Raw genomic sequence first — 15,001 nt, forward strand, 5'->3', positions numbered from 1 at the left:
AGCTGTATGTCTGTCAGCACAGAGAGCATGGCCTGGGAGCCTGGAGGCACTCTGCAGGAAAGGCGTGAGATGACACCAGAGCCAGATTTCTGTCTTAAGGTTCTACACCCAAATACCTGATAAAAAAATCTATGGTGTGGGAGAGAGAAGAAGGTATCTGTGACTTCCAAAGCAGCTCTGTGCTGAGGGGCACTGAGGTGCCCATCTGCAGCCCAGATAAGCTCTCTAGAGAGGTCTGATATGTGCTTGGTGCCTGCATTTGGGACAGGAGGAAGACGCTGGGGAGGATAAAGCTGGAGGACTACTATCCCCACCTGGTCCTTCAAGCTGGGTTGCATGAGGCTGCGACCAGGGAAGGAAAAAAATGTCAAGGAATCTTTATGTGCCTTGGGAAGATGCTAAAAGGATTGGGAATGCAGGTGGTGCTTTCCTCAGTCCTCTTGGTTACAGACCGAGGTCTGGAAGAGGAGAACGGACCAGCTGAATGACAGGGTGCATGGGTGGTGTCACACTCAGGTCTTTGGCTTCTATGATCCATGACATACCTTCAATGAACCATGGGATGGGACACAACTGACATGGAGGAGCAGCAAGCTGGTTGGGCTCACTGCGAGAGCTTTAAACTGGAGCTGCTGGGGGGGTTGGTGTAGTGCTGAGGAACAGAGAAGAGCCAGGGAATGCTGTCAGCTCAGATCCGTCCCTGAGGTTTGTGGGAAGGCTCCTCTAGGAAGGCAGTGTGTCTGAAAGCTCAGCTGGAGTGCCTCTATACCAATGCATGCAGCATGGGGAATAAGAGGGAGGAGTTGGAGACTGTGGTGCATTGGGAAACTTTGATCTTCTTGCCATCACAGACACGTGGTGGGATGATTCACACAACTGGAATACCACGATGGAGGGCTATGAGCTTTATAGAAAGGGCAGGCAAGGTAGAGGGGGTGGAGGTGATGGCCTCTGTGTTAAGAAGTGGACGGACTGCAAGGAGCTGCCTCTGAGGAGCAGTCAGGAGCAGGTGGAGGGCCGGTGGGTTAAGGCTGGAGGTGGGACCAGGCTGTGCATGCTCCATCCCTGAGGTGATCAAGGCCAAGGTGGATGGAGCCCTGGGCAACCTGATCCACTACTTGATCGTGCGACTGGCAGCCCTGCCTGCAGCAGGGGGGCTAAATGACAGTGATCCTTGAGGTCCCTGCCAACCCAAGCCATTCTGTGATTGATTCTATTGAATAACTGAACATCCTCAGTAATGTTTAGGAGAAAAAAAAGACAAAAGGTGCCTTGGAATTGCATCAGGGGGGACTGAGGTTGCATGTTAGGAAGTCGAGAGAGTGGTCAGGCACTGGAATGGGCTGCCTAGGTGGTGTCACTGTCCCTGGAGATGTTAAAAAACCTTAGATGTTGTACAGAGGGATATGGTTTAGTGGGATATATTGGTGGTTGGCGGATGATTGGACTGGATGATCTTAGAGGTCTTTTCCAATCTTGGTGATTCTATGATTAAGACTGAAAGGCTTAGAAGAACAAAAACTGAATGCTGTCCAAATAATATTTTGGGAATAAGACAGCTGTCTTTGTGCTATCTACTAACATTTGTGAACTAATATGCTTGAAAATGAAGCCAGGCGTCATTGTCCATCAAAGAGAACGAGATGCCTTGATTGTACACAGCATGAAGATCTGTTGTCAGAGCAGACAACTACAAACTGCCACCCAAAATGGAGTTAATGCATTCATCAGGCAATATAATAAAGCACATTATTTTACTACTACTGTCAACCCAGTCCACACTAATAAGCATGCATAAGTACTGCACACATGCTTCAAACAGTGCAGCCTCCTACAAGCAACACTTCTAATGGGGAATATTCATCCTGATTGTAGCTGAAAGCTTTAGATGCAGTCTGTATTAGGTGTTCTATCACTCCAAGCACAGCTGCATGGAACAAGGAGAGTTGAGCCCAGACAGGTTATTGCATCTCACACTCAATTCTGTGCCCACAAGGCCCAGCTCGCGTGAGCTGTGTGGGTGCAGGAATCACAGACACAGCCAGAACAGCACACAGCAGTTAGAGGAGCAGAGCGAGCCCAGAACCACTCACTGGGAAGCAAGAGCACCAACAGCTCCAGCTAGGAGCCAGCAGCTGGAGATCTACTCAACTTCTGAGCACCTTTGCTAATAAAGAAAATCCAGACTCTCAACACCAATATTACCACTAGAAAGAAAAAAGGGGGAAATTCATAAACCTGCAGTTTATCTGGACCACAACGCCCAGCCTCCCCAAAGGACCCTGCGCCAGCAGTCCTTTCTGCTGTGCAGCACAGTGCCTCTGACGGGGCACCCCGAGCCGGATGCCATGCATGTCCATGGAACACACACATCTCACTCCACCCCACTTGTTCACAATCTGGAGGAACTCCACCACTCTTTCAGCCATTCGTTGCTTTGAGAAAAGTTTGCTCAGACCAAAATCTTCCTAAATTAAGCAAGAAACACGCTTGCCACAAAGGCAAGAATCAGCCCCAGCTACCCCAACCGGCAGGGCTTCTGTTCTGCAGACCAAGGGGAATTCAGAAGGATGCCAAGCGAGGCAGTGCTGCCAACACACCTGATTGCGCAGCGCCTGCTGTGACGGCCGGTCCCGATGGACGTGGCTGTCTCTCGTTATTGCAGACGTCCCGGAATCTACGTGAACAGATCCCACTGGAGTAGGCTGGAAAACAAGGTGTTTGTTAGGACACAAGTCAGGTCGGCTCCCATCATGCACAAACAGCGCAGGAAGACGTCAAAATGCTGCCCAAAGGTACTGGCATCAACGGGCATAATTACAGCAAGAGCCATGGGACGCCTGTGATGTGACTGCTTGCTGGATACTGGCATCAAACACCTTGTAGGAAAGTGAACTATAAAGATACATCTGAATCTCTTCCAGTGTCAGATCGCACTGCACTTGTCACAAATGCAACTGCAAAACATACAGGCTTGTTTTCCTCAGCTCACTGTCTTGTTCCTTTTAAAAACCACCCTTGCATAGAAACAGGACGTGTTAAAATTAAGGCTTCATCTGCTCTATTCTCACCAAAGTCACAATCCTTGCTCACAACATCAAAATCTCCATAGCAACCACTGCAGTTGTCAGCAATAGCAAGCTTGTCTTACAAGGTGCTTTTTATCAATTGTCTTTGTAATCAAACAAAAATGAGAGCAAAAATCATGATTCACAAAGGGAATGATTTCTTACTAAAACGAAGTGCTCTGCGCACAGAAAACATTGGTAATGCTAAACACAGATGGATGGAAGTCACTGGCAGCGGTACCAGGTTCAGCTCTGAAGGCACCAGTGACACATTTGATCCGGCACCAGTGACAATTAATTTACAGCTGCCTTTGCCACTGGTGGTGCACAGCGACTGGCTGTTAGCAGGAAGGCTGTCAGCGGAGCGGCACCAAGCGACGGGCTGCAGCACAGGCACGGCTCAGATGGGCAGCCAACGGAAGAGCTTCAGACGTTTCATCAGGTTTCCCAGTGACACACCTCTGAGCCTTCCTGAATACAAACGCTTTTGACTATAGGAGCAATGGACTGAGATCACAGTTACGTCCCACCTGGTGATAAGTGCAGCTTGGATACTCCCACGTTGCCCTGCCATATTTAGAGCTGGCTCAGCCCCTGGAGCAGGGCAAGCCCAGGGATCTTTAGAGATCACGATGGGTTTTCCTTTTATTGTTTTCTGAGCACCTGTCAGAGCCCTGCCCACATTTCCCGTACTGCTCTGTGACAACTCAGCCGCTATGCTGGGTGCTGAGAAAGCAAGTATGGGTTCCAGCTGTAAGATGGATGTCTTCAGATATTGATGACCAAAGGTTTCAAATCATGTGCTAGGATAGAGGAAATTAAGCCCAGTCCTGCTCGTGGCTGCAAGGGAGGAAGTCAGCACTGAATATGCCACACCAAGGCGAAGCCAAATTGGTGGCAAGGGGCCATCTGCCCCTTAGGATAACTAATGGCACCACAAGAACCCCCTAATACAGCACCAGGACTTCCCTCTGCACTGAGCCTGTACTTGCTGGCTCCAGAAAAGAAGGGAGCGGTTTGATCCTGACTCACTGGCACTAACTGGCAGTACTGGAACAAACCGAGAGCAGCAAGGCCCTGCATTCTGCAGGAGGGACTTACAATTGGCCTGCCGACCCAGTCATAGGCGTAGTCAAAGGTGTAGCCTTTCTTCTCAAACAGCTCTGTGAAGATGGTTCGTAAGTAGTCGTAGTCTGGTCTCTCAAAGAAATCTAATCGCCGAACGTAACGGAGGTATGTGGCCATCTCCTCTGTTGGAGAAGGGGAGAAGGAAGCAGTGTCAGCTCTGCCCACTCGTCGCTCCATCACTTACAAGCCTCTCAGCGCACGGCACGCGATACATGCACACGCTGGAAAGGTGCTTTTCAATGAACTCTAACAAGGCCCTTCCACGGCACAGAGCACGACAGTTCCCCCAGCCGGACCAGAGGCAGACCCCAGAGCTGCCCAGGCTCTGCCACATTCAGCCAGGCGGATCGATGGGAGCCGAGGAGAGCCTGCAGGCCTTCACCCCCCGTGACCTACCCAGCCTCCTGCTGCTTGATGAACCTCACTCAGCTCTCTAGAGCCCTCCGGCCCTGCCCAAAGCCTAATAATAGCTTGCTTTCATTCTGAATCTTCTGAATGAGCTGCTATAAAGCAAGGCCTGTGTTGCAGCACTGAGCATCATGTAGGGAGAATTGCCTGGGCTGCTGCTGCTAACCTTGGCTTTCCTTTAAAAACTGCTGCTTTAGAAGCAGTCCACAATGCAAATCGATACAAATACATCTCTAACAATGTTGGAGTCCCACACCTGCTGCAGAGGGCTGCTGCTCTACCTCCAGCAAGTTCCACAGCAAGCTTCACTCTATAGTCTTGTATAAAAACAAACACTAAAATGCACTCTACGACACAGGGCAGCTCTCTGAGCCTGCCTACAGGATGCTCACGCATACGTCAGCTCATAGACATTTAAAATAGACACAGTGATTTCTATACCAGGACATGACTGTTGTTCTGAGCAGAGCTCATCACGAGGAATGAGACTGGGTACTGCAGGAAGAAGCTCAGTTTTTGCCTTTAACTGACAAAAATAAAAGCAGCTCTGCTTGGTGACGGTTAGCTACACCTATGGTTGGCTGCTTGTCTGTCACACTGAGGCAAAAGAAGAAGAAAGGTCATTTCCTCCTCCTGCTGTTGTCTTTGAAAGATGGAGGATCAACGGGATTCAGGCAAGTGCAGGAAAGAAGTTGCCTCATCTCCCTTCAGCTGAGACCTGCATGTGTGACAGAGCTCTGAGGAAGGAGCACCGGGAAGGGAAGGAATGGGGAAAAGAGCAAAAATGACAACAGCCAACCTGATGTCTTTCTGCTTGCAGCTTGGTGGATTTGGGATGGAAACGTGTCTGGGAAATAAGAATGACCTGAACAACAATTCTTTCCAGACTTGCTGCTCCTTGTGCTGGTAAAGAGCCACGGACACGAATCAGTGAGCATGGTGAGATGGGCTGATGGTTGGACTAAATGATCTTAGAGGTTTTTTCCAATCGTAATGATTCTGTGAGTCTATGAGAACGGCTCCAACAGGAACGGGGCTGATTGTGAGGACCTGGGTGCTCTCCCTGTTGTCCAGTTTCTCACCTCGTAGACAAAATACTGAAAGCACTGCACGGAGGCTGCACCGCACCCCGGGAGGGCTTTCACTTCATACTCTGCTCTCCCAGCTCTGCAACGGACTTCTGCTGAACTGGAGAAAAGCTGCCAAACTTTGCTAGGAGTGCACCCTTAATAAAGCTCTCCTTAAAGCCGTTGTTAGAAGGTGGAATTCAGTGACATCGTCCCATCTTCTAAGCTGGCCACCTAAAATTTTAGCACCTGTAAGTCTTTTCAACTGGAAACAAATCAACTGAGTAGAGCCAACACAGGCACTTGAGAGAGGGAAGACAACAAGGTCCTCTGCGGGAAGGAAGAAAAGCAGGGACACGGGGCACTCGGGCACTGCCCAGCTTGCAGAGTGGGAAGAGTTATGCTTGTAGCAAGTCACAGTCACAAGCTCCCAGCCCTGCTAATTCCTAGCAGCAGCCCCAGTTGTTTTCCTGCTTGAGGAACGACATAACACGTGTACATCACTGAAATCCTCTCTGGCAGAGCTGCTCAGAACTATCACATCCAACAAGGTATGTCTGTCTCCAGTGACCCCATCAGCACTTTACCTGGAAAGTTCTCACAGAGAACTTCAACCGGAGTGTTTCGCTTTGTGTCCCCGATCTTCTGATACCTCTCTTTTAAGGTGTCAGCCTGCAGTGCACAAAGACAAAACAGTTGTGGGGAAAGAGATCAACCGTGTGAGAAACGCCATGCTGTCTGGGAGGAAAAACAAGGTGTTTAATGCTGATTCTGGGTGGTAGCAGGCGATGTCACTTGGAGCTGAACTGCATCCTAGATTACAGTATGTTATCCTGCTGTTATCTTCACTGTGTGCTTTACATGCAGTCAGCACAGAACATCCAGAGAGGCATTCAGGATGCCTTCAGTACTTGAAAGGAAGCACGCTGGTTGTGCTCACAGGGCTCATTTCTTACCAGCCCAGTCCTGGTACAGGGAAGCTTTTCTGGGGCAAGAAATTAAAGCTGCATATACTTCAATTGCACATCAGTATCCTGACACTCCAGCAAAGAGCAGTCCTAGGCTGAGAGCCATCTGCAAGCATGACAGCTTCATAAGCAACTGCAAAAGCAGTTAAACTGTGACAGCAATTTAGACATGTCATGTTTTTACTGTGCGTAACAGAATGCCACCACAGAGTCAAGCAACCAGATTATATCAGTCACACTTCTCCCAAACCCCGTGCTACTTCTTTCACCCCCAAGTGCCTGTCACTTAGCACTGATTAAGCAGCTGGTCATCCAGAAAAATGACACACATTTCAGTTTGTTTTCCCACCTGAATCGCTCCTGAAGCAGAGCACTCTGCTCCAGTTGGCACCCTACAAACAGGTTTCACTGCCTCCATTTCAAAATATGCCAATTAGACCTGCCAGCAATACAATTAGCATTGTAAGATGTCCTCTTAAGACCTCAGCATTGACAGTAGAGACCAGAAGTGTAGGCTGAGGAAACCTACAAGCGTGAAGATGCCACGTTTTCAGGCTGAAGAATTTGGGTGTGCTCTGAAGCTAAAGAAATGCAAGACTTCAAGGAGCAAACAACTAATTCTCACTAACTCAGCACTGATCCAAGGAAAATTTTGCAGTCCTGTCTAAACCTGGAATTATTTTAGAGTAGTTTATAGGATTGATTTAAAGCAGTTAAGTTCAAACTAAAGAAATAAAATATGTAATGGAATAACACTGATAGATTTACCATTGGAAGTGCACCTATTGCCAGAGAGGTTCTGAGCCCTTTCAGGATCATTTCAGTGCTTGAAAATCCCTTCTGTGTTTTCTGCATTGCTGCTGACAATTCTGACACGTGTTGATAAGGCAAAGCTGAGGTTAACTCTGGATAGATGGTGACAAAGCAGCTTAGCAGGTTCTATCATGCCATTGGCCACCGCAGCACTCCGCTGAAGACAGTGAGCCCAAAAACTCATCTGTTTTTTTCACAGCATGCCAACAGGCCTAAAAGGAGTCGCTGTCTTCACTAAAAACCTCCTAAGCTGGTCACCCTCATCCCTTCACTCAGTGCAGCTCCAGAGGTGAACATGTAGTTGCACGATCAGGAAGGTGCTGGAGAAGAGAAGATGAAGCCAGCAGCAGCTGGGAGCCAGCACATGGCATTCTGCTGATGGATGTCAGCTGTGGCTGTTGTAACTCAGTTGCTCGCAGCCCTCGGCACTGTAGATGACATTTCATAAACTTACAATCCAGAACTGAGCACTGAATGTCCGCTGTCCCTGGAGGGAAGCCAAGCTCCACACTTCTGCCAGAAAAGCAGCTTTTCAGGCTAAAGTCTCTCGGCAAATCTAAAACCATCAGACTGCTCCTGTTACAAACACGACCCTGGATGCAGCTGGGGCACTGTGTGCCATCACCGGAATTTCATAAACAACCATTGTGTTCTGGGCAGGTGCACATTACAGCTAAGCTGCTCCAACTGCTCAGCAGCCCCACTGCTGCCCTCCCTGTCCCAGCTGCTCCTTTGCTCGCACCTTCCCTGCAGAGCTGCACCGACTCGGTGATGCTAACACTAATCTGCAGTGACAGGTAATGTACTTCAGGCCTGGCATCTTCTCTGCAGGTAAATCTAACACCTTAGTATTCAACTTCACAGACATACAGGACTGCTATGCCCTGATTTTCCATATGTTCCCCTGACACATTCACATCTGGGCAGAAAAGTGAGTTTAAATGGGCAAAACCTAAGACTCAAACCTACCTTCAGTCCTTGCCAGGGCAGACTGCCTCGGAGGAAATACATAAACATGTGGCCAAGGGCTTCCAAGTCGTCTCGACGACTTTGCTCTGCAACAGAAGAGATGACAAATTATTGCTGCGGCTGCAGAAATGGATCTGGCCAGTAGGAAAAGGGATTTCAGGCAGAAAGCTATAGCAGGAATGCTCACTTGAATCATACGATCATTAAGGTTGGAAAAGATGATCTAGTCCAACCACCCACCTACTGCCAATATTGCCCACTAACCCATGTCCCTCAGTGCCACATCTACATATTTCTCAAACGTGCAATCTCAGGGCTTGTGCAAAAGAACTTGGAACTCGTTACAAGGAACATGAAACACACGGATCAGCTAGAAGATAGGAGCTGGGAGCCAGCATGCCCAGCACTGTGTGCAAAGGATGTGCTGGATTACTTCCTCTGAGCCCCGCAGCAGCGGGCAGGGGACACTCACAGCCAGCTGTGGGAACTGACATGCACACAGTGCCAGCCATCTCCTGCTGCTTCTGGAGCTCAGTGCATCACAGAGGGTTAAAAATAGCTCCTTTTAGCACTGCTTTTGCTCGTGAAACACTCGCTGCTGTTGCCATGCAGATGTTATGATTATAGATGAGGTAAAAAAACATAAAAAGGAGGCGTCGAGCCAAGGGCAAGGCATCCTTTAAAATAATCTACCGAAACGTGGCCCACACTGCCAACAAGCCACAGGATACAAGGGAGAACAAAGGCAACCTGAGCAGCAGGAGGCTGTCCTGTTGGCATCACTGCTTGCTGGACGAATGGTCCCAGAGCTCCCCAGCAGCGCGGGGCCCCCAGCGCTGCTCACCAACTGTCTCTGCCTCCCAGCGGCAGCGACCTGCTCTCCCCCAGGCTCCCCCGCACACAGAACACGGAGCACAAGGTGCCTGGAGGCCAGCTGGCCGGTAGGTGGTGGCAGAGCAGTGCCCTGCGGTGCTCCCATCTGCAGCCGCTCACTTCCTCCATCTCTTCCCCAGTCTCCTCAGAAACAGAAATTGCACCCATCTCTTCTCACTCCCCAAAACGAGAGGCTCTCCGACCCGTCCCTGTGCCACCGCCGTACCACTCTCATGAGTTTAAAGGACTATAAACATTTAACAAGGGCTTCTGCCTTTCAGCCACAAAGACGTAATTTTCCGAGGATACAAGGCAGCGAGTGAGGAGACAGAAGATGGGTTTAAAATTAGTTCTATCATTAAGGAAAGCCATTATTCATTTTCTCCAACCGGTTATTAGGTCAGGGAACAGCAACTGAAACTGAAAGGCGCTGGTGTGGGGCTGTGCTATAAAGATCTCCTTGGTCTCCACTAAGTGTGGCAATTACTGCCTGCCCACTTGCTTTTATCAGAGCAGGACTGCTACCTTTATTGTTTTGCTCCTAACAAAAACTCATAATTACAAGGCTTCCAGTTCCAACACTTTCAGCTGACTCAACTGCTCAAAAAAAAACAACCAACAAACCCCCAAAAGCCTCACGGCATCGCCATGCTGTGTTAGCAAAGGTATGAAGGGCACGGAGCCATAAGCTGAGCTACCACCAGAGCTCCCCAGCACCAGCACAGCTCGTGCTGAACGTACAGACCTTTGCCAAGATGTGTGTTGATGGACATGTATCTCGCCGTTCCAGTTAAGCTCTTGTGTTCCCTGTAAGGTATGTGTTTTTTGGTTTCTGGGTCAATGTACTCCTTTGCCAATCCAAAGTCTATGATGTGAATGACATGGTCTTTCTTATTGCCTTGCCGGCCAATAAGGAAGTTTTCTGGCTTGACATCTCTGTAGATGAGGTTCTTCGAATGCACGTATTCCATTCGAGAGATCTGCAAAAGGACGAAGCAAACATTACTCCCAGGCAGCCCAGCTGCTCTCCTGCAAACAGAGCAGCCAGGTTTTGCAGCCCACCACAAAGCCTCCTCAAGCCACCCGCTGCCACCTGCACACACAGGCACTGTGCAAGTGGCACCAACAGAGCAGAATGAGGCACCGGTGACTGCCTGAGCAGCGGCATTCTTCATTGCACAGCTGGAAGAGGAATTTGCCATCCCCACCTTTCTCCCTGTGCTCCCTGACTTCATCTGAAAGGGAACAGGACCCTTTCTTCTGTAATGCTACCACCAGCACAGCGTTCTTGGAAGGATTCCATGGAGAATTGCAGCAGCCTTTTTGTATTGATTTTAAACACGCTAAGCCAGCTACCAGGAGCTCCTCCCTTACCCACAGCCCTCCCTTGTTGCTCTGCACCTCACCACCTCCCTCCCTCAACCCATATGCTGTCTTAGACATGCCAAATTCTCCCTGGAGGGGGGGATCTGGGCAGGCGGAAGCCTTACGCTCCTCAACGCCAACTAAAAAGAATAATTAATCTCACCAGTCGTCAAGCAGAATTGGTTGGAGTATTTTTCAGCTTTTGACTATCTGTGTTCTGCCACCGAGGAGCAAGCAAAGAGCCAGAAGCCTGGCTCCAAGGGAAGAAGGGCCGCCTCAGCTCTCGCAACACACCTCACTCAGTGTGCATTGTTAATTCTGCTTCAGAAAACGCCTAAATGATGTGTAGCGATGTTCGAGCAGGCCTGCAAGCAGCTCTCCTTTGTGTCGCTAACTCTGTGTTACCGCTCCTCTCCCCTCTCGTTTTAAGCAGTGATTTATTTCAATGCGCTGAGAAAATGGATTGCACAGCTCCCAGCCATTACTGCTCATCATTTCCAGGACGCTGCAGATGCTCCTCACTTCAGCCATTCTTCACGTCTTGAGTCAGCTCCGTGACACAGCAGCAGGTTTGGAGACAGAAAGGTATGTCAGGAGGCAGCTCAAATTAAACTGCAACCCTTAAAATGGGAACAAAGGGTTTCCTGACCCCTCCGTGCAGAACAGGTTTTCAAGCAGAGCCTGACTGGCTCATTTTGTACATGTCTGCCACCAAAGAAGCCCAGCTGTTGCAACAGCCAATGGCAATGACAGTAATTTGTACAAAAACCCGGACAGCGAGGATGCTGTGGAACAACGCACTCCAGCAGCACTCTGAGCTATTGGTGAACCTGCTCTTTGTGCTTCCGCCGCAGACAGGCGCAGGCGGGTTTCCTTCCACCTGCCTGCACACCTCCTGCTGTGCTGCTGGGGATGGCTGGAAGAGGCTCTTCCCCGTCAGAAAGATGTCCTGCTGCAGCGGTGCGCCTTATGCCCTGTGACAGGACGCCTGCCCCGCTTCTGTCTGCAGGAGCAGGGAGCTGATGGCTGTCAGCCCTGCGCAGCCAAGGCATGACTTCTGATTTATGTGCCTCAGTGACCGCCTGCTTTATTTCCCTGCGTTGCACAGCTCAGGGACGCTCCGTCTGTTCAGCTGCGCGCAGAGGTTGGAGGAAGCGGTTCCAACGCGATGCTCCCAGCCGAGCAACGTGAGGCATCAGAAATGCACACACTGCGGAGTAGCAGCGCCCAAAAGCTCCCATCAGCCAGAGGAGTCCTCCTGCAGCACGTGTGCAAAAACAACCACAGAGAACCTTTCCTTCCCCCCTCCAGCGGGGACTTGAGGCAGCGAGGTGCTCCTCCCTGCTGTCTGGGTGGCAGCAGGCTGCTCACGCGGTGGGAAGTCTGCCTGCGTGTTGGGCATCCTTACCAGGCATCTCAAACACCAGAGCAGAGTGGCACTGCTTGTGCGATGCGCTGCATTCTGGCAGTGAAGTTTCATGTTTCCTCACGACCGAGATTAGAATTACAGCAGCTTAAGCAGCCTTGGCTGCTCAAAAACAACAGCAAAACAATTTATGGAGGCAAAACCACCACTGAACATGACAGCTCAGCTCCTCTTCTTTTATGTCTCTCTCACACTGGAGTGTGACACAGCAATGGTAATGATTTAGTATAGCAGAAATCCAAGACAACATTCCCCAAAGGGCTTCTGTCCCAGTGGAGCAGGAAGCACCAGCCCTTCAGAAAGCACTTTGGAGACAGCCGAGCCCTCCTCCCAGAAACCCTTCTGGCAAAGGAGATGGAGCACCTGTGAAGATGCTAAATCTGTCTCCTTAAACACGTGCGTCCACGCTGGTATCTCATGACCTCTTCCTGAAAAGATCGATAAGGTCCTCAAACATCTCCCCAAGGAAAAAGGAGAAGTGCTGCCTACAGAGAACCCCCGTTCCATGTGGGATTGCTTTTCCTGTCCCCATGATTCACTCTGAGCCCCCTTTTTCCACGCTGGTCCTGGTGTCTTGGTGAGCAGGCAGGCCAGGCCAGGTCACAGGATGGGCAGCTGGTGCCAATGGAGATCCTCCCAGTACAGAACTGATCTGCCACCCCACTGCTTGGCACAAGGCAGGACCCTGCTGTGTTAGGCTTCATTTCCCCAGCAGTCTCATTGCAATAAAATTACTCCTGTAAGTACTAGGACGTGTCTCTAACACTACTGTAAGAAATGTAAGTCAGTCAAATTCAACTCGATGCATGTTGTTTCAACCCAAATTTTGCCTTATGTTACATGCACATACTGAAAAACATATCCAACGTTGCTACTCTGTTCTCACTGCTTATGAGACCAACGATGATTTTTTTGAACACTGCAGGGTTACCCGAAATGGTAATACTGTTTCTGGAGTGCAATGAAAAGGGATACAAACTGTATGCAAGGCTTTGCCATCTGATTCAATCAAAAAGACTATAAACTGGTTTTACAATGATGCAGGAGCACTCGAACAAAACCAGGCTGCTTGGCCACAGGAGCACAATGTTGTGCACCCAAAACCATGTCAGTGTGGATCAACACCGTGCATCTGTGACCTCAATTTTCCACTTGAGGTTCTGTTCTGGCGAAGCCAGGCTAATTTAGAACTGGCTGGCTAAGAGAGCTGACACAAACGCTTTACTCACCAGCTGGATGGCTATCATTAATACCGTTTTCAGAGTGAACGTCCTGTCGCAGAGGTCAAACAAATCTTCCAAGCTAGGACCAAGCAGCTCCAGTACCATGGCGTTGTACTTTCCGCACGGTCCAAAATAATAAACCTGGGGAAGCCCTTCAGCTGGAAGAATATGAAAAGGATTGGAATCAGTCACTGGGACAACATGGACACCCTTTCTCCTGGGTGCAAATCTTTTGCTGTGCAAAGCCTTGGTTTTCACGTCTCAAGCGTCCTTTCTGATCTTACACGGCAAGCAAATTAGTTTCAGCATGTACTGTGAATGAACCAAAGGCCAAATGAGTGCAGGCTTTGCTCGGCTACACCCTTGATTAGACAAATGGATTTCAAAGCAATAATGTGACCACATGAAAGCGCCTGGCCCTGGAAACACAAAGGCTTGGCCTCAGCATAACCAACTCAGTGCTCCCTGCGTCGCACTGAGCAGCAGGCAGAGCCACGGGCTGGCGCTCGTCTGAGCAGCCAGGAACACAAAGCCCTTGCAGAAAACGAGGTATGTTTGAAAAAGGGCTGCAGTCAAAGCAAGCGAATCCCCAGCTGGGGTTACACAGCACGGTCACACAAAGCTTGCCTGCACTATATTCATAAGAAAGAGCAGAGATTGATGTTTTCATCCATCACCACAAAGAAACAATCGGGGTCCATCCAGGGCAGAATGCAGCGCAGAGCTAACTGCTCCTCCGCTAATCATTGGCCACCAGAACTGGGCTGCTGGTGCAGCTGTGTACCCGGCTCTGGCTGTGTATCTGCCCACGACGTGCCCAGGCAGCCGAGCCCAACGCAGGTAAAGGCAGAGAACGCCAGAACTGGAGCGTGCCAGAAGCAGAGCAGCTTCACATACAGGTTCAGGAAAGCTCGTTAATCTGCCCAACGGCACTAATCAACTTGCCAACAATACAATAAATGAGGCACCGAGATTACCAGAGCTTAAATATTGCAGATTTTATACTCCCGTGAATTACATGAAAAGAACAAAATACAGCTCAACAAAGATTACTGAGGGATGGCTTTAATCTCGTTAAATCACATGCTCAGGGGATCATGTTAGGCATCAGTCGTCAGGACGCATTAGTGAGATATTGTGGAGTATTGCAGGCATTCCCAGCCCAACCCGAGTTCGTGTCCCACATCCAGCATCTGCCCAGCACCGCCAACCTGGGAGGCTATTGCCCTTTGCTTTATGCTGTAGTGAGCATGAACAGCAGCAGCATCCTCTGAGAAAGCAGGGCTGTCTGACATGGAAGCGATTCCAAAAGCAACGGTGGAACCTGACCCAGGCAGCCCTGAACATTTTCCAAAATCCCCAAATAAACACAAATGGCAATTGAATGCCATCAGCCCTGTGCTGAAGGCTTGACAAGCTTCAAACAGAGACTTCTAAATTCAAGCTCTCTGCACAATATTTGCACCGCGATTTCTACGTCATGATAACAGTCTTGAAAAGTGCAAACCGGAAGGAAACCAGTCAGGCAAGGAGCGTGCTAATTATGGAGTACTGGAGAACAAATTTGCCGACAGGCTCTTAAGGAAGGCTAAGAATCTCATTCCCAGAGCAAGGGAAAAGGAATACATTTACATCCTTACTTGGTAAAGAGAGCCCGCTGCAATTAAAGTTGAATTCCTACTGGACACGAGAA

At 49.6% G+C, this 15,001-nt stretch overlaps 1 protein-coding gene across 5 annotated transcripts in view; it reads right to left on the minus strand.

Annotated features, from left to right (window-relative positions):
• CSNK1G1 (casein kinase 1 gamma 1) overlaps positions 1-15,001 on the minus strand; it is an 87,561-nt gene that overhangs the window by 9,646 nt on the left and 62,914 nt on the right. For all 5 annotated transcript variants that reach the window (XM_052672112.1, XM_052672115.1, XM_052672111.1 and 2 more), the window contains 6 exons: positions 13,315-13,466; positions 10,040-10,274; positions 8,422-8,507; positions 6,259-6,343; positions 4,170-4,318; positions 2,601-2,705 (listed from right to left, as the gene is read on the minus strand). In XM_052672112.1, coding sequence (XP_052528072.1) covers positions 2,601-2,705; positions 4,170-4,318; positions 6,259-6,343; positions 8,422-8,507; positions 10,040-10,274; positions 13,315-13,466 — 812 coding nt within the window. The remainder of the gene's footprint in view (positions 1-2,600; positions 2,706-4,169; positions 4,319-6,258; positions 6,344-8,421; positions 8,508-10,039; positions 10,275-13,314; positions 13,467-15,001) is intronic.

The sequence above is a fragment of the Tympanuchus pallidicinctus genome, unplaced genomic scaffold (assembly GCF_026119805.1).
Source record: "Tympanuchus pallidicinctus isolate F22 unplaced genomic scaffold, pur_lepc_1.0 scaffold12, whole genome shotgun sequence".
Taxonomy (NCBI): Eukaryota; Metazoa; Chordata; class Aves; order Galliformes; family Phasianidae; genus Tympanuchus; species Tympanuchus pallidicinctus.